At 30.0% G+C, this 23171-nt stretch overlaps 6 protein-coding genes across 6 annotated transcripts; 4 read left to right on the plus strand and 2 right to left on the minus strand.

Moving 5' to 3' along the window:
- Window positions 1-862: 862 nt before the first annotated feature.
- GO595_006450 (4-carboxymuconolactone decarboxylase) lies at window positions 863-1609 on the plus strand (the record flags this gene model as incomplete). The annotated part of the gene is made up of 1 exon (XM_067919804.1): window positions 863-1609. One exon carries the CDS (start codon window positions 863-865, stop codon window positions 1607-1609), a length of 747 nt encoding a protein of 248 aa, XP_067773328.1.
- A 635-nt stretch (window positions 1610-2244) lies between these two features.
- Window positions 2245-2841, plus strand: GO595_006451 (small GTP-binding protein; the record flags this gene model as incomplete). Its single annotated transcript, XM_067919805.1, has 1 exon — window positions 2245-2841. One exon carries the CDS (start codon window positions 2245-2247, stop codon window positions 2839-2841), a length of 597 nt encoding a protein of 198 aa, XP_067773329.1.
- A 406-nt stretch (window positions 2842-3247) lies between these two features.
- On the plus strand, window positions 3248-4207 carry GO595_006452 (uncharacterized protein; the record flags this gene model as incomplete). Its single annotated transcript, XM_067919806.1, has 1 exon — window positions 3248-4207. The coding sequence occupies one exon, from the start codon at window positions 3248-3250 to the stop codon at window positions 4205-4207; it is 960 nt and encodes a 319-aa protein (XP_067773330.1).
- Window positions 4208-10995: 6788 nt separating this feature from the next.
- GO595_006453 (histidine acid phosphatase) lies at window positions 10996-12171 on the plus strand (the record flags this gene model as incomplete). Its single annotated transcript, XM_067919808.1, has 1 exon — window positions 10996-12171. One exon carries the CDS (start codon window positions 10996-10998, stop codon window positions 12169-12171), a length of 1176 nt encoding a protein of 391 aa, XP_067773331.1.
- A 966-nt stretch (window positions 12172-13137) lies between these two features.
- Window positions 13138-13599, minus strand: GO595_006454 (uncharacterized protein; the record flags this gene model as incomplete). The annotated part of the gene is made up of 1 exon (XM_067919809.1): window positions 13138-13599. One exon carries the CDS (start codon window positions 13597-13599, stop codon window positions 13138-13140), a length of 462 nt encoding a protein of 153 aa, XP_067773332.1.
- A 413-nt stretch (window positions 13600-14012) lies between these two features.
- Window positions 14013-15563, minus strand: GO595_006455 (coatomer subunit alpha-1-like; the record flags this gene model as incomplete). The annotated part of the gene is made up of 1 exon (XM_067919810.1): window positions 14013-15563. The coding sequence occupies one exon, from the start codon at window positions 15561-15563 to the stop codon at window positions 14013-14015; it is 1551 nt and encodes a 516-aa protein (XP_067773333.1).
- Window positions 15564-23171: the final 7608 nt, after the last annotated feature.

Raw genomic sequence — 23171 nt, forward strand, 5'->3', positions numbered from 1 at the left:
AAAAGGTTTGTGTTTTTGAATAAGAATTATATTTCTATCGTACGAAATTTGAAAGCAAAGCGCGCCACAAAAGTACGATAGCGAAGGATGACTCTGCGTCTTCTTATCATCTTTTTATGGAGGCGGAAAGGACAAACAAAGTGCGCAGCGTGCGTTTGAGTATGAACGCTTTGGAGTCAGTGCCAAATTGTTTGAATGTGGAGAAATTGCTTTGGAATTGATTAAAAATTTGGTATTTTGTGATGAGGTGTTAAAGTTCAAAAAGAATAAGAAAATGTGCTATGTTTCTCGTGAGCAGGTTGAAGAAGTATTTGGAACTATTTGCAAATTTCATTTAATGGTTGATGGCATTGGGAACAAATGGATTTCTAAAAATAGTTATTAAAGAAGTTAAAGAAATTATTGAGATAGATTGCGAAATCTCGATAAATCAAATTATTTTTTTTTTCTTTGTACTTTGCGAGTGATAATATTGTGTTAGAGCACTTTTAGAATTCTAAGGTGCATTTGAATCATAAGAACTAACACATTAATGTTCAATTAAAATTTCTTTTTGCAATCTATGTCTAAAGTTTTGAATACAATTTCCACCTTGTCGAATTTTATTCTGTTTTCTTTATGTAAATGAATAAAAGAACAAATTGTATTAAGAAATTTCTTTGTAAAGGAATTACTAAACGATAAATTTTTCACAACATATCAGGAGAACGTTAATTTTAGAGTGCCCGAAACCAAGACAAAATGACGATATTCTATCGCTCGTTTGAAGGCGGTTAGCATATCAATTTTCTATGTTTGTCGATAATAATTCAATAGTCCGATATAATTGAAATTTTATCGTATACATAAATCACATTTTTAAATGCAAGATAGAATCGATCTTTGTGCAGAAAAATTCATGGAATTATTTGGAGCCAAGCCTACCACAAATGAAGGTAATGATGCTGAATTTATGCGACTTTTGCAACGCTTCATATTTGGTGAAGTATGTTACACAGGATGCCTCGACAACAAGGAAAGAGAACTTATTACAATTACTTGCCTTGCTGTTAATCAGACATATCCACAACTTAAGGCACATACAAACGCATGCCTCAAAGTTGGATGCACTCCAGTCGAAATCCGTGAAACAATATACCAATGTGCTCCATTTATTGGTTTTCCTAAAACACTTAATGCTATTGCTACAATGAATGAAGTTTTCACAGCAAATCAAATTTCTCTTCCAATCCCAGAACAAATTACAATTAAAGATGAAGATCGCTTCCAAGTTGGTCTCAAAATGCGAAAAGATCTTTGTGGAGAAGTTGACGAGAAAGAATTCGATTGGTTACCAAAAGAATTTGCAGAAGCAATTCCTCGTTACTGCGCAGAATTCGTATTCGGAGACTATCTTAGCCGCTCTGGACTTGATTTGAAGTTCAGAGAACTTTTGGTTGTTGTAATTATTACAGCTCTTGGTGGTGGAGATTCACAGTTAAAACTTCACATCAATGCAGCATTGAAGGCAGGAAACACCAAAGAAGCGATTTTGACAGCCCTTCTCCATGCAATGCCATACATTGGCTTGCCCAGATTTATGACAGCATTAGAAATCTTTAAAAGCTGATGAATAGTAAATCAACTCGTTTTCGATTTTGTTGTTTTAGATTTTGAAAATAGTTAAATAACCTTTAAAAAAATCATTAATAATAAACCTATCAATAAGAATCTTAATGATTTATAATCTTTTACATAAAAACTTTTTTTGAACATTTTAATGAAAAATTTGTGATGATATGATTAAGGAATTTTCGAGAATTCATGGATGATGTTTATTTTTGAAAAAATTAAAATTGAAATTTCGGTTGTGCCTAATATTCCGTCTAAATATAAAGTAAAGCACTTGATGCTAATTGACAAAAAATGCATCGCCCGGGAATCGGACCCGGACCCCCAGCTTGGCAAGCTGAAATTCTACCATTAGACCAGCGATGCTCGCAATATTATATTTTTTCATATATATTTACTATAATAATTATCAGTCGCTGCAAGAAATCGTGTTCAATTACTGTAGTATATCGTCAATACGTGTGTCACATCATTCAGTGCCCCTCTTTTCTTCATAAGTTTGAACGTTGCTGTGTATTAATTCCGCCAGAAAACAACAGTGATATATACATGTATTAGCGGTTGGCAGTGTGTGGGTTATATTCAATCGAAAATCAATTGTTAATAATCGACGGTTATTAAATCTTTTTTGGGATGTCCGACTCAAAAGAACTAAAACTTGTTCTTATTGGAAATTCATATGTTGGAAAAACTTGTGTTGTAAAGAAGGCAACATCAGGCGTCTTTACTGAAGATACAACTGCAACTCTTGGTGCATCATACGTTTCCAAATTAATCAATGTTGGAAACATTGAAGTTCGCTTACAAATATGGGATACAGCTGGTCAAGAAAGATACCGTGGTATGACACCAATGTACTATCGCGGTGCGCACATTGCACTTATTGTTTATTCAATTACTGATAGAGAAAGCTTTGAAGGAATTGATGGTTGGTATGAAAGCCTCCGTGAAAACACTGATTCAGATATTCTTATTTTCCTTGTTGGCAATAAATATGATCTTGAAGAATCACGAGAAATTTCAACAGAAGAAGGGCAAGCAAAGGCAGACTCAATCCGTGCGCATTTCTACGAAGTTTCAGCTAAAACAAACTATGGAATTGATGATTTATTCAATGATATTCCAAGAATTTTCTTTGAAAAACAAACAGATACTGAAACTAAAAAAGATAGCTCAGTGGAAATAACAAAAACTCAAAAACAGAGAAAACCTTGGTATTCGAGATGCTAGATTTCACATCAACTTTTGATTTTTACCTAAAGAGCCTTTGATATTAAACAATTTCTTTTTGCTCTGCTTAGGTGGCTTTATGCTTATTTTTTATTATCTATATAAAACCTCGAATTCCAACACAAAATTTATAATTTTAATATATTTTATATTAACTTGAATTACTTCAAGCAGATATACTATTTCTGTGAAATAAGGAAATATTGATAAATAATGTATATCACATTCAAAAAAAATTTTACTTTTGGCTTAATAACACAAACTTTGTGTGAAAGGGGTTGGTCATTTTATATATATAAGATATTTAAAAAAAAAATAAAATGTATTTCGAACATTGTGGTAAAACAAAAAAATAGAATTTTTATTCGTGTCAATTTTTTTGTAATAAAATATTTCTGACATATGAATGGATGTTACATTATCAGCAAAATCTGTTCTACTTGTTCAACATTCATTCGATCAAAACAAATTCATTTCGGAAGTGAACGATTCGCTTTCAGGAATTTCACCTGTTGATGAAGAAAGCTTACCTGAGATTACAATACCAAAAGATTTAATTTTTCGCTCACCAATATCTAAAATCAGAGGATTGGCTTCCTCTATTTCAAATCAACTAAGTGACTTCAAAGACGAAAATAATATTCGCGATGATGAAATTCTATCTGCATTCCTTAACACAAATTTTAATTTTTCAAATCAAGTCCAATACTTTCCAGATGAGCCAGATTTTAATGGTTCATTATTATCACTCATTCAAAGAAGATTTTCAAATGTTGAACTTCCCTCTCAAACTCATCCAGCAAACGATGTTATTTACTCAATTCGCCTTTTTTCTGTCAAGAGAAAAAAAGTACAAATTAAAACACAACTTCAGCAATGGTTTGTTGCATTTGGATCCAATACAATTTCTTCTCTTATTGACATGATAATTTGTCCTCTTTGTGAACTTTCCAAGCGCATTTCTGTTAACCATTTACAGCCCCCAATGCTCGACAATGGTGAGCAAATTATTTTCGGATTTGGGGACGGTTTTAACGTTCCGATTTCCACTTTTTCAAACGCAATGAACCGCCACATCAAATACACATCGCCGGGCGGTTGTTTCCATGCTCTGCTTTTCGACGCCGCTTTCGCTGTGCACGTCAGCGATTACTCTGGCTTCCCAAAGGAAATTGGTGGGAAAGGTGTAAACCCACCAAATTGCATGAAGTGTCTTCATAAAGTTGCGCCAATTTGTGTGAGAAAAGAAACGAAAGGTTTTGAGTTTTTATGTAAAGATTGTTTCCAAAATGATGAAAGTTCCAATGGAAACGAGTTCACAGTAGATTTATCTGATTTTTTCTTTCGGCATTACAAAAAATTATAATATTAATAAAGCAATACTTTCGTATCCATTGTTTTTGATTATCTTCTAATGAACAAATAGATACATAAAGGAACCTATTTGTGCAACAAAATGGTTAAAGAGTGGATATAAATCTTATTGGTAATGAATTATTATTTTGTGTCTGCATTCTTATATTCATTAAGAACAGAAGTGTTAACATTTTGAATTACAATTTTCTCGTAAAGTACTGAAAAGTTGGTCATGACCCAAAGTTTACCGCAGCACTTTTTCGTCCGAAAAGTATTATGTAAACTTCTTGAATAACTTTTTCATAAGTGGACCAAATATGCATTCAATTCAACAAACAGAACGAAATGTTGATGGAACAAGAAAAAGTAAGGAAGACTTATTACAGGAGAAAAAAACATTTAAACTATTCAATCGTAATCCTTAGGAGCGCACTTGAAGCAATTAAGCAAATCATGGGTGAAAATTTTCCAAACATTGACATTGAAAAGGTAGCTGTTGATTATGCGAAAGGAATTGAAGCTTCTTGTTACTTTCCCCATGGTAAATTGTCAAGTGAACAATATAATGAAATTGTTGAATTTAGAACACAAATTTTTTGTCGAAATTTATTCAAACAATATCTACCAAATATGCCCCCAATACAAATGGCAGGGAAAAGTAGATATATGTCATTTGGTGAAAAAATACAAAAAAATACTCGTTTTAAATTATCAACAGAACAATTGCCTTCAGATTTTCGGGAAAACGCAGAAAGTAAATGCGATATACTTTTGAACGAAACGCTTATCCAATTTAAGCCTGAACCAGAAGGAACCAATTCAATTTATATAGAAAATCCAGCAAATTGCAATGATATTATCTCATATAAATACAATTTTCTTTGGCCTGAAACTTCAATAAATCAATAAATGTTGTTTGAATTGATCTATCAAAATGATTCTACTTATTTTTATTTTTTTGTTTATTTTTGCTGATAAAAAGCTTAAATTTCATATTTGTGCAAAAATGATTTGTTCATTGGTAACTTCAGATGCAGCCGAATATTAGAAAAGAATGTGTAATAGTGATTCATCATAATGTACTTCTTTTATGATAATATATTTTTAGATTTATTATTTAGTGGGTTAATAAAAAATTAATTATCATGCTATAATCTGGTTAAGTCAGAATCTTGTATTGCCCATACGATAACATTAACATAAATACAACATGTTGTCATAGTAAAAATCGAATTTCCTTACGATTAAGATAATGAAGTAGAGAAAGAATTATTATTGTTCTGTCTATGTGCCCAATTTTAAACATAAATATCATTAAAAAAAAGAGTAGTTTACAATAGAGATAAAACATTACACAAATAAAAAAGTGATGAAGGTTTTCCATAGTATTTGGTTCTGTAATTACAGCTGTTTCAAATTAAAATTTTAATAATGATACGTTTGCATTTAAAAAATCTTTATTTAAGTATAACTTTGTATTTCTGTTTATTTAAAAGTCATTAAATCAGTGCTTGAGTTTCCTCTTTTTGCTGATATGGTTCATAGCCGAACCCGTCAAGTACTTTTGGTATTGGCAGTGGCAACCACCAGCAAAACATGAATTTTCTTGAGCCACACACTTCTTCCCAGTTTGTCATACAATCCTTTGAAAAAGGACTTTGGCCTCTCTTCCACAGGCCCTTCATATCTTCAACAATTAAAGTGTTATGGGAAACATTTCGAAATTGAGCTCTCACTTGCATCACATGTAAAACACCAAAAATTGCTAAAATCACAAAAATGGATTTGAAAGCCCATTTATACCCTGGGATTTCACTTTTATGGTAATAAAAAAACATAAAAATTGGATATGAAAGACAATAAATAGCACCAAATGTGATGCCAATTAAAAAATAACGATGATTATGAAGACCAACCCATGCATTAAGATAACCACACTCATGGTCTGCACGAAGAATGAAGTACCCATACTTCTTGGTGAATATGGCCCGTGATGGTCTTTCGGAATTTTGAGCAAAAATGATTTGTTCATTGGTAACTGCAGTTCCACTCTTTAATTCATTAGGTGAATAATACTTCTTTTTAGTTTTAGGCCATGTGAAAGGAAGAATTCCGGGATCTTTGAAATGAACTATAATGTATGAAATTGCTGTCATAGCATAACAAAAGATAAAATAGTAAAGCCAAAAGCGAGAGGCATTAGAAGATGGAAAGAGAACGAAGCCAAAATAAAAAATTGTAATTAAAGAAAAAATCAGGCAAATATAAAATGGATAAACGGTAACAATCAAATGACGAAATCTCGGTAAATTAGAATATAGATTATCTTTGTTTTTCTTTCGATAAAAATAAAATGGATAACAACAATAATACCAATCACTTACCCATTCTATATCTTCTGTTGGCTTTTCTGTATCTTGTTTGATTTCTAAGTTCGAGGATTTTGGTTCATTATTTTCCTCGAAGAGTGGTTGCATTTTGTTCCAGGAATTATTTGACTCGAATTTGCCGACAGAGAAATGAACGATAAAACGATCAAAACCGTAAATAAAAAAAATTAAATTTATAAATTTTATTTGAAAACTCACTGGTTTTGAACTAAATACTTCAAATATCTAAACAATAACATATTTTATTAAATAGCTAGTCCATTTGAAGAAATCAAATCTGACATTTTATCAATTAGTGTTAAAGCAGAATTTTTCAAAAAGTTAATATCTAAAACGCTTAATGCTTGTTGTGCCAATTCATCCAATTTATGTGTTTGCTTTACAGATGATACCATATTTGGGAAACTAAAGAATAAACAAGCAGCTATTATACATTCTATGTATTCAAAGAAGTTTCTTGTAGAAGTTGCTGTGATCCATATGTCAGTACATTTCGAATATGATAATGATGAACTTAACATTGTTGTAAATAATGGTGACAACGAAGATATTCCATTAGTTTGTTGATAAAGCAATCTATACATTTGTGGGTGAGTTAAATACAAAAGATCGTCAAGTTCATCTGTAACTGATTCTTCTTTGCATTCATATAACCGCCGTAGTTCGCCTTTTTCACTTAAGTAAATCATTGAATTAAACAAAATGGTTTCAAGCCCATCGGAATCAAAAGAAACATTATCATCTTCATGAACATAATATATAAGGCCTCCATCCACATGCTCAATTCGCTTGATAAACATCCGTAAGAACACTTGAATAATGCATATAAGCTTGAAATAATGGCTGTGAAAATGGTTGTAAAAGTGACATAACGACATGAGAACGTTAAAAACGACGGTTTTGATGTTTTCATCAGGAGCAATTTCAAGTAAAGAGTTGGACAATGTTTCAACACAATTGAACAAAGAATTAAAGGAGGATCTGTAGATTTTGGATCTTTTGAATTGGGAGCTTGTGATGGTTTTCCATTGATCTCGAATTAGAAAATATCGATCTTTGAATTTTTTCGGAATATTATCCAATGGATACAAACCTATTTGAAAAGCCCAAATATCTGCTTTTTTGGAATCTGGGATTATGTGTTGACGTATAACACGTGACATAGCTTCGTGAGATGAAAATGCTTCTTTTAATGCTTCTAAAGAGATTGGCCTAACTCTGGTAGATGGCGTGACAAATTCAATTAAATGGGAATGTGTTTCTAAAAGTAAATCAGAGTCAGTTATTGGATCACTAATAATTTTGTCCTTGGCTGCTTTTTTGTTCTTACTGAATTTACATTTGGGATCATATATCAATGGTTGAAATCTGTAAAGTTTAAAAAATCCTTTGATATTTGATCCCTTTAAGGTAACATTTTGATTTAACATAGCAACAAATTTTTTAAGAGATGCTTTGTCCTGAAAATTCAATGAAACGCCAAAATCTTGTGTTGAATCATTAAAGCAGATTCGAAATTGATTGACAAGAAAAGTAATATCGGAGTAAAAAGAAAGATCAAAAACCAAATGGCCACCAATTGCAATTAAAGGCTTTGTGAAAGGCGTTTGAATATCTGGATCCAAGAAAGGATCTTGTGTTGTGCAATTATTTTCTCGAAAATACATTGACATCGAGTATGTCATGTTTCGAAGGGAAACAGAACCTTCTAGCCGTTCTTCAGCAGTATATATGTAAACATTGTCGAATTGTTCATTCATCTTGGAATTATGGGGCGCCCCTTATATTAACGTATTGATAATTATTTCACAAAACACTTTTTGAATATATTTCGATATCGAATATAGAATTATTTAAATGAATTCAAACAAAACCATCGCGTTTATTCATAGAAAAAAGACAATGCAAACAAACAACATCAAAATTCGTGTAAATGACGTTATGAGTTTATTTCAGCTTTGTTTCCTTAATTATTTGAAATATTTTTATCAGTTATAGGGTAACCTGTTTGCGATAATATTTTTAACCATCAGTTGAAACCATGTCGTATTACACATCAAATTCAAATATTCTCTCCATTTCCTATCAAAACTTAACAAAAACGCATCATTTGAAAAGCTCGAATGACCCTTCATGATGTTTGTAATAATCGCGGGTACAACGTTTGATTTAAATTCTCCTAAAGCATTATAAATCATATCGAAAGCAGACTTTTCATTACCGGCTAACCATATCAGATCTAAATTGTCAAGTAATTCGTCAAGACTTTTGAATTTCCCGAAAACATCAACGTTTTTAATGATTCCTTGACGCAGATTAAAATATATATAATTCTTATTTGGATTATCAATGGGTATAATAGTGCCAACGATTAACGGCGTTGGCTGAGAAAAATTATATAATTCGATTTCATTTTTCGCTTTGATAAAATTCACATCAAGAAATATATTTAATGGTCTTGTTAAAAAATACAAAGTAAATATGAAATTTGTTAATATCGATCGATCATCGTAATAGATATACATTGATTTACCTAATAATAAGGTTTTAAGTACTGCAATGAGAAATGGTGCTTTGGTCGTCTGGATAACAGATAACATGGAATGATATGCAAACGTTGGATTTACGGATTGTGGAATCCTCCGTGATAATGGTTGGAGTGGATTTTCGTCAATTGTAATTCCTTGATTGATGGTAGCGTTACAAAGTTGGTGTATACAATTAATGATTTTTTTCCGTTGTTTTTGAGGCCAATCATTGTTTTCGTCAAATCGAAAATTCGTGGGATTATCAGAAAAGTTGCAAACCTCATCAAAAATACAGCTACGGAAAACATAATCGCATCCAATGAGCCAAAAAGCAATTTCCTCAAAAAGATCATTGTATGCATAATGGGTGGAAAAACAAATATATATTTTTGTGGTGACCAATACGGCATTGTGGTAGGATTGGAAAATCTCTTTTTTGCTTAAATTATGAGCAAAAGTTGGAAATGTAAAAGCAGAAACTTCATACCCATAACAGAATACATAAGTGGCTTGTGTATTAGAAATAAAGATCGGAGTTATAAAATCTAATTCACATTTTTCTGGAGAATGGTAAACAAATGGTCCTAATCCTTGTTTTGAAATAATCTTTTCATTTCGGTCAGTTCTTCCCGTTGGAAAAAGATTTGATTTTTCTATAAAATTTTTATGATATTCATATTCACGAATAGAATGGCGATAAAGAATACTTGGTGTTCTGTCATTATTCCATGGATAAGATCCAACAACAAAGATTGATTCTATGATTTTATCGGGTAAGTTATCTGTCTCAATTGAGCTAGAATGCGAGCACTCATCTTCATATGAAAACTCAGATTTATTATCATATTTATTTGCAAAATCTTTCTCTAATTTTGTTGAATTTAAAGAGCTCTCTTCACTTGCATGGGAAGTGTTGCTGCCCATATACTGATTACTTCTTTCGAGACGATTAAAATACATTCATTTTAGAACCCATTTCGCTCAAAAAGTCAAAATAAATATTCCTGGCAAAAATTATCAAAGTAAACTACTGAAAAAAAAATGGGCAAAAATTAACAATCTTCACAAACACTCCATCTTTTTGAATTAATTTTAATAATGAAATTTCTATAAGGTATTACTCAATTAGCTGTAGCCAAAATCTCGTTCTCACCAAAAAAATTGTATAACAATTTTTTAGTTTATACCAATGATCTCTTAGGTAATACATTCCCATGAGTTCACTGGTGTGCCAATAGGCCAACCGATTGGAAAGCTATCTGGCATTTGTTTTTTAACTGTTTCTTCTAAGAAATATAATTCATCATTTATTTTTACTGTAATGTGCACGTTGTTTATGTGGAGATAACTTTTCGAATCAAAGAAAATAAAAAAAATCTTTTTATGAAATTCATCATTTCTTGGTCATTCTTCGATAGAATCTTGAATTAGTGCGCTCAATTCAAAAGATTAATCATTTGAAATGAAAATGAATGGAAATAAATCGTAAAAATACTTTTTGAATCGAAAATAATGATTAATCAGCAGAATAAAGTCGCTTTTAGCGTAACCATAGGCCAAATAACAACAGAAAAAAACCTAAATGAATAAAATTAAAATATTTTTATTTTGCGCATTTAAAATAGAGTATAAACCACAAAATATGTTTGCGCATTATTTTGTTCAATAATAATATCAGTTTTCTTGTTCAATAAGTAATTTAACAGCACGTGTGCTTTCATAGATGTTGTAACCCCACTTGTTTTGACACATTTAACTTTTTGAAAATAGTTCAATCGGTTGCATGTAAAGTATTTAAATAATGTAACCGCTTGTTGTGTGCATTTGACTTATATGTTATTTTTTTCACTGTTAGCAGTTTTTGTTGTTTTGAACAAAAAATGTTTCTATTTTTAACCCAAGTATTCGCTTTCGATGATAAATGCGTGGCACCTTTGATAAGCCCTCCACCGATTGCTGGAAAGGAATTGAAGTTTGTTCAAGTTCTTACCCGTCATGGAGCCCGAGCACCATTATCAGCTTATCTTCCACCAGCTTTTAGAGGCCATTGGCTTTGTGACTCAGAGGATGCAATAGCAGGCCGAGTTTACGCTGCTCCAGTGGAACATTATCGACGAATCAGACAAACATTTGATATGAATCTTGTAGATTATAAACCAAACTGCAGGGCTGGTGATCTCCTTCTAACAGGAATGCAACAACACAAAAATCTTGGAGAGTTTTACCACAAATACTTATTTGAAAATCATAAGTTATTTGATTCTCTCCCAGTTAACCCAGAAGAAATATATGTAAGATGCACAGATGTTGAAAGAACTCTTAGGAGTGCAGAATCATTTTTATATGGAATATTTCCAACACAATCACCAAATGAAATCATTGATATTGTTTCAGACACATCAGACACGGCTATTTTACGTACAAATGCAGAGTGGTGCCAAGACCTCAAACAAGTTTCAGATAAATGGTATTCATCTGATGAATTTCTCCAATGGGTTGATAAGACCTGGGAAGTTGTAAAAGACCTAGGTCAAGTAATGGGAATTACAGAGAAAAGTGGTGTCAATGTCAACAATATTTGTGATTTTGTTAGTACACATTTTTGTGATGACAAGCGCCTTCCAGCAGAAGCCACAGAAGAAGTCCAAAAAACATGTTTGAATGCTAGCGGTTCATATATCATTGATTATTATAAGTCTAATAGCTCTGTACCTGCATCATACACGATGAGAGAGCTTGTTCGTGTTGCAGATCTTCATGCAACCGGCAAAAAACCGCTAAAATTTTCGTTGATGAGTTCACATGACACGACCGTTACGGCGGCTTTAGTTTTCCTGAACCCGAATATTAATATGTATAGAATCCCACCTTACGCATCCCATTTATCAATGGAGTTGTGGAAAGGTGATGGCGATGACGACTTTACTGTGAGATTTGCAATCAATGGAGAAGTTGTAAATTTAGCTAAACTTGATAATGCAACAGAAGCGAAATACTCACAGTTTAAGGAAGCCTATAGTGAAATGAATGATTATTGCAAAGAAATAAAAGTTTAATTAAATATTAGTCAATAATTAATGAATTTTCTTATAGTCAGAATTTCACAAAAAAATTAATTTCTCAAACTTTTACTTTATTAAAATTAAATATATGTTTCGGAATAAATGAAATATTTCATTTATCTCTGCATTTTTGAAGTGTGAACCCACCGCAAAACATTGATATAACAACATAGAGAACAATGATAGCAAATAATATCCACATTATACGTGATTTAATGCGATTACATCTCATGTGACGTTCCAAATTTGTTGATTCATTTCTGAACTCTTCACTCGCCAAAACAAGTTCTTCTGATTTAGAGGATATATTTTCGAGACTTTCTCCCCTTTCGATAGCTTTTGATACTGTTTTTTTAAGAATTTCATGCGTTTCATCTAATTGACGATTAATTTCATCAGCTTTATTTTTGCTAAATTCATCAAAAAGCGAAGAAAAGTTTTGAGCAAAAATGTTGTCGAGTTCATGTGATTTGGCTGTGGTTGATAAATGTCCAAATGAAGATACCCATCGATGAGATAAAGTATTTAAAAATGTAAGTGGACGTTGCTTTTCTTGTAGCTGCTGAGAAACACAGACAAAAGAAAGAGAGTTAGTGGTTAAAAAGGAAAAAAGTTTTCCATTTGAAATTTTTTGTTCAGTTCCTGGATTTGATGGAAGTAATTTAAAAACATCTTTTTCAGGGACAAAAGAAGAATCTCCGTAAGAAGAAATAATTTTGTCACTGCAAATTACAGCGCAATATGAAATAGACATTAAACTTTTTGGAATAATATTTGACATAACATGTTAATTTTTTCACTGCTTTTATAATGTGAAACCGTTTACTCGTTTTTCTCATTAAAACAAACAATCTAAGCTTTGAGCTCAAAATGGAAACTTTTAAAAACAAATTAACTCGTTAAACGAGTAGGAATTGGAGTCAATACTTGTCATTCTTATTGTAATACTTCGAATGAGATTTATTCAAATTGAGTTTTAGTTTCTCTGTATGATTGTTTGATGCAACCAAAGAGAATCAAAACCATGTTGACGAGAGTAAGAACTGATGCAATTATTGTGATAAAACCAGCTGCAATTCCTAAGCTTGCAGACAAGCCCATATCACAAAAACCAATAAACAAGTAAGCAGCTCCTCTTACAAATCCAATCTTAGCATACCTGAAGAAAACAGGGTTGATAATTAAAAGAAGTTCGTAAATTCCAGCGCATCCTGATACCAATGCGAAGAAGAGCATGCTTATGTTTGTGTACCATAATTGATTCACTTTTGTTGTAGCTGCGTTTACTTCAACTCCAAATTTCAATTTCAATGACTTATAACTTACGACACTTGCAGCGTAACCAAAAGTAGAAACTGAAAGAACCATAGAAGCAAAAGCAATAAAGCTTGAAATACGGAGATATATTTCTGCGCACCCCATGTTCCAATGGCAAAAAACTGTTTTTTTTCAATTGTCGTCGGGCGCTTTGAAAGTCAAATAATCGGTCGTACGATTGTTTTTTCACCACACAACACTTGTTAAACGAAAATAAGATAATCCGTACGAATGAAAAAACATAACATTTATACCCAAAAACCGAAATAGTAGCAAAACCTTTACGTAAGTCTTTAATTACATGTTATTTAATTACATGATCTTTTTCTTCAATAAGCTTTCATTGATTAGAATGCAAAAGAATCCCTTTGGATACCCGAAGCACAATGAGAGTTATCTTATCCATAGCTCTTTTTCATGTTTTTGTGTAATTTAAATGCTGCATTAAGAATGTTGGTTCTCACTACATAGACACACAGTATGATAAACACAATTTTATTAAAAACAAATAGAAGTTTTCAATTGGATTTCCGTATAAGTTCCAATCCATTTGTTTTAGCACCGATTTGTGATAGATCACAAATGTTGCACACGAGTCCCTTATATTCTGTCTTGAAAAACGCCCCACAGAAAGGACATGAAATCCTTTCTTCCCCGCCATAAATCGGTTTTAAAGATTTACTGCACACAACAAACGGTTTTCGGTATTCGTATTCAATTTTTGGCGGTTTTTGCGGTTGTTCCTTTTCGGCTACTTTTGATGCTTGTATAACTTTACGCGCTTGCTCAGCAGTTCTCTGTGATGGTGATAATTCCAACAACCTCGACGCAAAGGTTCTTGCTTGGCCATAGTACTTTTCACGAAATGCGAGTCCCATTGCTGATTGTAATGTTAAACGCAAGTGTGAAGAATCTAACTTACAGTGAGTGAAGTAAGAAGCGAGTTCAAGTTGTCTCGCAGGATTAGTTTCTTGTTTTCGAGCAATTTCTAATGTGAGTCCAATTATGTAATTTTTGCATTTTTCAATTAGACTATAAATTTCATCAAGCTCAGAATTAGAAGAGCATACAAGTAAAGGTATTGATTGTATTGCAGTTCGAAAACTTTCTATTGATTCTTGAAATTTTCCAGTGCGAAAGAGCACTTTTCCGGTTTTGACGGTTTCTTTGATGTGATTTGTGTTTGGAAATGTTTCATGCGCCAGCAATGGTACAACAAGAAGTGGAGAGCATGCACAAGATGGCAAAGCGGCGTTGGAACTAATATATGATTGGATAAAAATTCGCTTGAGTGGTTCAGCATTAATTAGTGCAATTTGCTCATGAAGTTCATTGAGAGCTTCTCCAAAAAGACCCGCAGCTACAGCATCTGCAGGAACATGCGAACGAAGTGCAAATTTTTGTTGTTCACTTTCGCCAATTAATGGAGGAACAAATGTGTTTTCAATTTCTTTTTCATCTATTTCAAGATCATCTTCGCCCCAAACATTACTTTCATCGATTTCTGCTTCTTCTTCCCATTTGTTATCACCTTTGTCTTCATCGTTAATTTTATGAATAGGAATATTCAGATGAGGCCAATCTTCACAAGATCCTTCATCTGCAATAGGATTTGTCAAATCAGCTTTGCAGCCAAATTTGTTTGGGATGTTTGTGTTAGAAAGTTTTGTGATTTGCAATCTTAATTCTTCTTTATCAGCTGCAATAAACGCAACTAATGGAAGAATGTCCTTCGTGAGGTGGAATATACTCTCTCTGTCATTCATCCAAATTGATCTTTGGAGAGATAGAAAATTATTGCAATCCATCGATTTAAGTTTTTTACCACATCCACTGATAAGGTAAAAGAAAGCAAGGCGTTCTGCGTTGCCAGAGCGTTTGATTGCTTGTTCAGCTTGAGCAAAGTTTCCGCATAACATTGATTTATCTGCAAGTGCTTCCCAAGCATTTGGGTCATTTAACGTTTCAGCTATTCGAAAAGCTTCATCTAAATCGCCGGCATCTAAAGCAAATCTGAATTTATCTGAAGGATTATCAATAAGTTGAAGTGCAATTTCGGGGTGCCCCATTTTACTTATGAATTGAATTAAACGTTCGCTTCGAACTTTTAAATTTTTTAGAATAGATTTTGCTTTAGATATATCTCCTTTAGAGAGCGCAGCTTTGAACATACACTCATTCATATCAATTTCTATTCTGGATAAAGATGAGGATGCTATAAAACATATCGCTTCTGTATCGGTAACCGCTGCGATATAAACTTTTTCTGTTAAACTTCGGAGCACCCCAAATTCACCGTTTGGCAAAATGTATTTTATGTGTTTTTTAGTTGCAAACACAAAGAAATCGTCACGAAACCAAACGCCTCCTTTGATTTTAGTACCTTCTGCATGTTTTATAACTTTATCTAAGTTTATAGTTGATATTATAATTGATGAATTTGATATAAATGCAACAAATTTTTTATTTTCGGAAACATTTGAGAATTTCACATCAAAAATTGATAATTTATTAATAATTTTTCTTTTTAACATATCAAACAAATAAATATAATCATTTGAAGATAAATATATTAAATTATTTGAAACAGGAAATAATATATTCGACAAAGGAATTTGTATTTTTGTTATTGATGAGCCATTAAATTCTTTTACATTTAAAATATTATTATTTTCGCTTAAAAAAGCAAATTGATTTCGCGATATCCAAATTGGTGATTTCCCATTTTCTTTATAAAGTTCACTTTGACCAATTTTCCCTAATTCATGAAGTTCAAACATGTTTTTATATTCGACTAATAATAAATTTCTGTTTTCATTATACTGTAATCGAATTGGTTTAATATCAAGTGCTGAATGTCTATCAGCTATGATTGGTTTAGGATTTGCTACTCCAATAGTTTGATCACTTTGTGTTATAAAATTATAACGTCGAATTGAATTGTTCTTGTAATAAATTATATACCTGTCACTTTTTACGAATGAAGTCCTCTGATTCACTGACCGAATAATGAGAAAACCGTTTTCATGCCCAACTGCAAATAATGGCTGATTGCAGTGGCACGAAAGTGATGAAAATCGGTTGTTAGTATTACGATACTTGATAAGTGGTAAGTAGTTCTTTGTTTCCCAAAGTTGAATATTTCCTTCTTTGGAACAAGAAACAATTATATCTAGAAATGGATGAAAAAGAGAACATCTACAAGAACCTTGAAGAGTAGTAATAGAATTTATATCATTTTCATCAAATGACCATATTTTAATGGTTTGATCTTTTGAACATGAAATTACTAGTTGTCGATTTGGATGCCATTGAGCATAATTGATGCCTAATGTTTGTGAGGTTTTTGAAATTTTAAGTGTAGGAGTTAAAAATGTGGAAGGATTGGATGCAAGTGAGGAAATGTCCCATATCATTATTTGGTCATCGAGTGAAGCAGTTATGATATATGGTTCGGTGGGATGGAAAAGAGCAGACATTACAGAGCTGGTGTGACCTGCAATAATAGAAACATTTGATTTTGTTTGATAATTCCAGATTCGAACTGTTTGATCATTAGACGAACTTACAATTAATGGAAGAGTATGATGAAATTGAACCGTGCGAATAATATCGAAGTGTTCAGTAAAACAACATATGCAACATTGTTTTTCATAATCAAAAACACGTACAAAATTATCATCGCTTCCAGAACAAAATAAAGGACTTGAGTTATGAAAATCAACAGAACGAACAGGTTTATCTGTTTCTTTATATTTTTGTATTTGAGCTTGAATTTCATAATCATAAATTACGATTTCGCCATTGTGAAAAGATACAAGTAACCACTGGTTTGTATTATGAAAGCATAGCCCTCTAACTCGTTTTGTTTCGAGTTCTTGCTTTACAAACATTCACAAGCCAAAAGATAAGGCTTGCAGGAAATTAGGTGTGCCCTGATTTTTGACAATCTTTGTTTCGCTTGGTTTCAAAGTAATATCAGTATTTTCAAATCGCAACAAAACGCATGTAACTGATCTTTGCTACAATATAAATATATTAAATAAATTTTTATTAACCCAAAATATTATTCTTTTTATAATATATATACATTGCGCACGGATTCTCATGATTTTTCAAATAGCTTTGATGATATGTTTTTTCATTTTTGAATTTTCATTATAATATTTATGAAAAGCTTCAGTGAAGCATTTGTATTGTGGAATATCTTTCCAAAATTCTTTCACAAATTCCACGAATTCATCAACAGAATAATTTACATCTGAATAACATTGTTCGATCTCTGTATAGAATTCGCTCCATTTCATTTGTAATTCCAAAATTATATAATTTGCATGATACGAAATATCAGCTGAAGTATTTTGATTTAATGCATTTACTGCATCTGGCTTTTCCAAGAAGTTTCGTAACAACTTAATATAATCAAAGAAATAACATAACAAAGCATAAGAGTTCATATCTTTTTCAACTCTTTTCAATCTTAATTTCGATTCATTTATTACGTTTTGAGTCCGATCTGAATAAATCTTTTTCAACATTTCTTGTGTAGCTATATGTGCGCCTTCTGTTGCATATTTGTTTGATTCAAAAACAATTTGACATGTTCCATTTTGTCCTTGTCTTCCAGCCCTTCCTAATCCTTGACATTCGACGCGGAAATTAATTGGAAAGAACGAAAGAATCACATGAAGTCCGCCATTATTTAATGCTTGTTTTTCAAGTTTAATATCTGTTCCTCTTCCAGCAGTATTTGTTGCAATTGTAACTGAATGAGTTCTTCCTGCACGTTCTATAATAAAATCTTCACTTTCTTGTTGTTTATCGTTAAGTACAAAATGATTTATTGAAAGTGATCTTAGTTTTGCTGATAATTCAAGTGATTCTTCGATAGTTAATACTATGATTAATATTGGCCGCCCTAATTTAAGCATTTCATTAATAATTCTAATTATTTCATTATGTTTTTCTTCTTTAGTCTTGAAGATTAATGTATTATATCTTTTTCGTAAACAAATTTTATTCGGAGGTACATCAAAATTATCGACTTTATAAATGTTTTTGATTTCTTCTCTTTCTGATTCTTCACCTAAAGTACCTGTTAATCCATAAATTTCCTTATAATCATTAAAATATGAAGGATGTGATATCGAAGCAATTGTTCCATTATTATCTTGAATTTGAATGTTTTCTTTAACTTCAAGAAATTGATGTAATCCTTGCGTATATCTCGATCCATGCATAATTCTTCCTGTGTTTTCCATATCGACAATTTGTATTTCAGTTTTGTTCGTTTTTAGATTCTTTCCAATGATATAATTAATATCTTTCTTCAAACAAATTGCTTTTAATGCACTTTGAATCCAAATTTTTATTTGTTCATTCGATATTTTCATAAGTTCATTTTTATGTTTACCATTTTCTACTGTTTCAAGTGTTTTTCTAATTGAATCGATATCAATGTTTGAATTTAATACCATTTTATATATTGGATAAAACACCCAATTATAATTTGTCTTAACAGGGAATGATAAACGCGCTGAGTTTTGCATTGTATCAATGAATAAATTATCAGCTTCATCTACAATTACTGACATTTTATCTCTTCGTTTAAGTATTTTATCATATAATGATGTTGTCATTACTTTATCTATACCATCAATTCCTTCACTTAATCGAATAAATTCAAATGATGTATTTGTGCTATATAAAACTTGATAATCAAAGTTCATTAAATTATTATTACCAAATTCAAATGTACCACAAGTTATTCCAAGTTTTTCGAAGAATGGTTTAAATTTAATTGCATCTCTTGATGCTAAATATTGAGTCGATGAAATTATATCAACAAAATCACCAGTTAAAGCAATTGCTGCTGATAGCATTGCTACAATAATACTTTTACCTTCACCTGTAGCTACTTGTGCAATTCTTCCTTTGTTATAAGTTTCTTTATTAATTCGATGAAGTAAAAGTGAAAAAACAGTATAACATTGTACATTATATGGATTAATTTCAAATGTATTATAAATTGTTTTCCTTAATAATGCAATTAATTGTGCACAGTTTTCTATTGTTGGATTAAGTTTAAATTGTTTTCCATATTCTAATGCTTTTTCTTGTATATTTGATATTGGTATTTGTATAGAGCTTAAAATTTTACTGAAATAATTTAAACTTGTTAAATCATTTTGATTAAGTGATATAATTGGTGTACCATCAAATACATATGAATATGCTTCGAATTTTTGCTCTTTTGATTTAAAAGCATTTAATAAATCACCTATAGTTCTTTCATCTTTAAATAATACTGATTCAACTCTTTGTACTTCTCTTTTTAAGGATTCGATTACGTTTCTACGTAAATTTAATATTTTAATTGATAAATCTTTTGATCTTAAACGTAATATTAATGATAAAACTTCATTTATTTCATCAATATTTCGACCTGGAATTTTATTGATATATGTTTTAATAAAATATAATCCATATTGATCAACTATTTGAAAGATTTCATTGAAAAATGTTCCAATACTTTGTGATGTTATATTTGTAGAATTCTTTAATATAGAAATTGCTTTATCTAAAATTAATCTTTTCATTGAAAATGGTATAAATTCTTCTTGATATAATTCATATGTAACTTGAATTGCTGTTTCAATAATATTACAATTTAATTTTCTTGATATTAAATATGAAATTAATATTTGATCATCATTAGTAATAGAATTAATAATATCAACTGAATATGGTGAAATTAAATTTGGATTTGCTAATTCTAATATTGGTATTCTTGTAATCCATTTAAGTCGAACATAAAATTCATCATCTGATAAATTATTTCCAATTTTATCTAATATTTGATGAATTGGTGAAACTAAAATTGGAAGTGGAAGAACATTAAATAGTTTTTCATTCTTATTAACTCTTTGGATAAAATTAATTAAATTTTTTAAATGATGAATAATTGATGAACTTTGCGTTTCTGCAATAGAAACTAATCCATTTTTAATCCATTGATAAATTGGATGATAACAATCAATAGAAACTTTTGATAAATAATTCGCAATTTCATAAAATACATTAATTCTTTCATTGCCAATTTTATAAAGAATCATTGTATATAACATTATCATAAATTCTTCATTTTCTTTTATTTCTTTAGTTTTAATTAAACTTGATATTAAACTATTTAAATTTGCTTTTGAATTTCTTATATATGATTGAAACTTTTCATTAATAAATATTAAATAAAATCGATTAATATCATTATCAGAAATTTTAACATTTGATTTTATAAATGAAACAAATTTATAAAATTCATTATCTGAATCATTTTTATCATATTTAAATTCTTTTTTCGGACCTATTTTATACATATCTTTATGAATTATATCATTTAATTCTTTACCTTCTTCATAAATATTTGATTTTATTAATTCATTCCATTTTGGTAAAAGTTCATTTTTAATATTTTCTCGTTCATTATTTAATGATTCAATTGTGAAACCAGTAAAATGTGCTAATAAAGCAGCAGATTTATTTTGATTACATTTTATTGCATAATTTATAGGTGAATAACCTTGATTATTTACAATAGTTAAATCAAGAGATTCGAATTTTAATAAATAAGAAACAAATGTTTCATTACCTTTTTCAATTGCAACATGAATTGGTGTTTGTCCTTCATCATCTTGTGAATTTAATAATGAAAAAATAATTTCTTTATCACCTATTAAAATATAATGTGTTAATAAAATTTTAGTACATATAATTCCATCTAAAAGTGCACATATATGTAAAACATTTTGATTATTAATTGTTTTTTGTAATGGATCAATTGGATATAAAAGTAATTCAGAAAATAATTTGATATTATTTAATAAAGCAGCATTCATTAACAATGTAAATCCATGTTTATTAGATATTTGTAATTTAGATAAAGGAAGTATTGAAATTATTTTACATAATAATAAAGTACAATTTGGATTCATTGCAAGTGACAAAAGTATAGATGTATCATATTGCATCATATTAAATGATTCTAAATTTATAATTTTATTAATTAATTTTTGATTTCCATTTAATAATCCAACATCAATAGCTGAAATATCTGTTTTATCTTTAATTAAAGGATTTGCACCTAAACGTAATAACTCCATAAAAGCTGAAATACAATTTCTTTGTGCTGCAATAAAAATTGGTGTTTTTTGTGTATTAAAATCTTTAATATTTACATCAATATGAAGATTTTGTATAATGTAACGAATTGTTTCAGTTTTATTATGTTTGGCAGCAATATGTAATATTGAAAAAGGTTGTTGTTCATTCATTTGATCTAAAAACGAAATTGGATATAATTGAGAATAAAATCCTATTATTGAATTATTACCATTTTTAGCTACATAGAAAAATGGAATTTTACCTTTATGATTCTTTTGTATGAATAATTCTTTTTTCTTTTCATAAATTTTAGAAAGAATTAAAATTAATTTTTCGGGATTATATTGTACATTTGCTTTAAAAAGTAAATGAAGTATATTGTTTCCTTCAATATTATGTAATTCAATATTAACATTTTCATTTAATAAATATTGGAATGCAATTAAATTTCCTGTTTTAGCGAATGTAAGTATTAATGATTCTTTTTTATTATTAAAGATATCAAACACTTTTATTGCTTGTCGCTTGTTCTCTTTTAATTTATTAATAATCAAATTCGTCATTCTTTGATCTAAATTTGGTATTGCTGCAACAATATGAAATATCGTTTGTCCATTTGAATCTTTAGAAAATAAATATTTGGAATTAAGTGTTTTAAATAATGCTTCAATAAAATGATTTTGGTAACCTGTTTTTTGTAATTCATCATATTCATATTCTTGTAATGTATCTAATAATATTGATCCTATATCTTTTTTAGGTAACTTTTTTTGTAATATTTCGAATAGTCCATTAAAAATAAATTCAAATATTTTATCAATCAAAAAATTTGGATTAAAATGTAATTTAAATTGCCTAACTTGAAAATCTGGTAATAATTCAAGTAAAGGATATAAAAAAGGACTTAATGATATTATATCTAATAAATTATTATTATCGATTAGAGGTAAAAGTCCAATATTAAATGTTATTTCTTCTTTTCTAAATTTGGCACCATTTTTAATAATATTTAATAATTTTTGTTTTGTTCTTTCAAATGTCCCATTTATCAAAAATCTATGTTTGTCAGAAACTTTATTTTTATATGTATTAGCAATTATATAAGCGTTATCACTTCTATTGTTTTGAATCAATCTATCAATGATATTATCAGTATAAACAAAAATATAATTTTTTGTACTGAAAATAGTTTCTAATAATTGTGGTGAAATAAATGATGTATATAATATTAAAATCAATGATTCATTTGGATCAATATGTTTCTTTAATAATAAAAATATTTCTGGTGTAGTTTCAGGTAATATTATATTTTTATAATTAAGTTTAAGATCTTGAAATTTTGGATTATTAATTATTTCTTCAATAATCTTTAAATCTTTCAAATCATGTCTAATGATTAAACCCTTAATTATTTTATCAAAAAATGGTTGTGGTAAAAATTCAACTGTTTCTAAAGCTGCTTTTAAGAATACATTATCATGATTTTTTATAGCAATATCAAACATATTATTTTTATT

This window comes from Histomonas meleagridis (genome assembly GCF_020186115.1).
Source record: "Histomonas meleagridis strain 2922-C6/04-10x chromosome Unknown contig_44, whole genome shotgun sequence".
Taxonomy (NCBI): Eukaryota; Parabasalia; order Tritrichomonadida; family Dientamoebidae; genus Histomonas; species Histomonas meleagridis.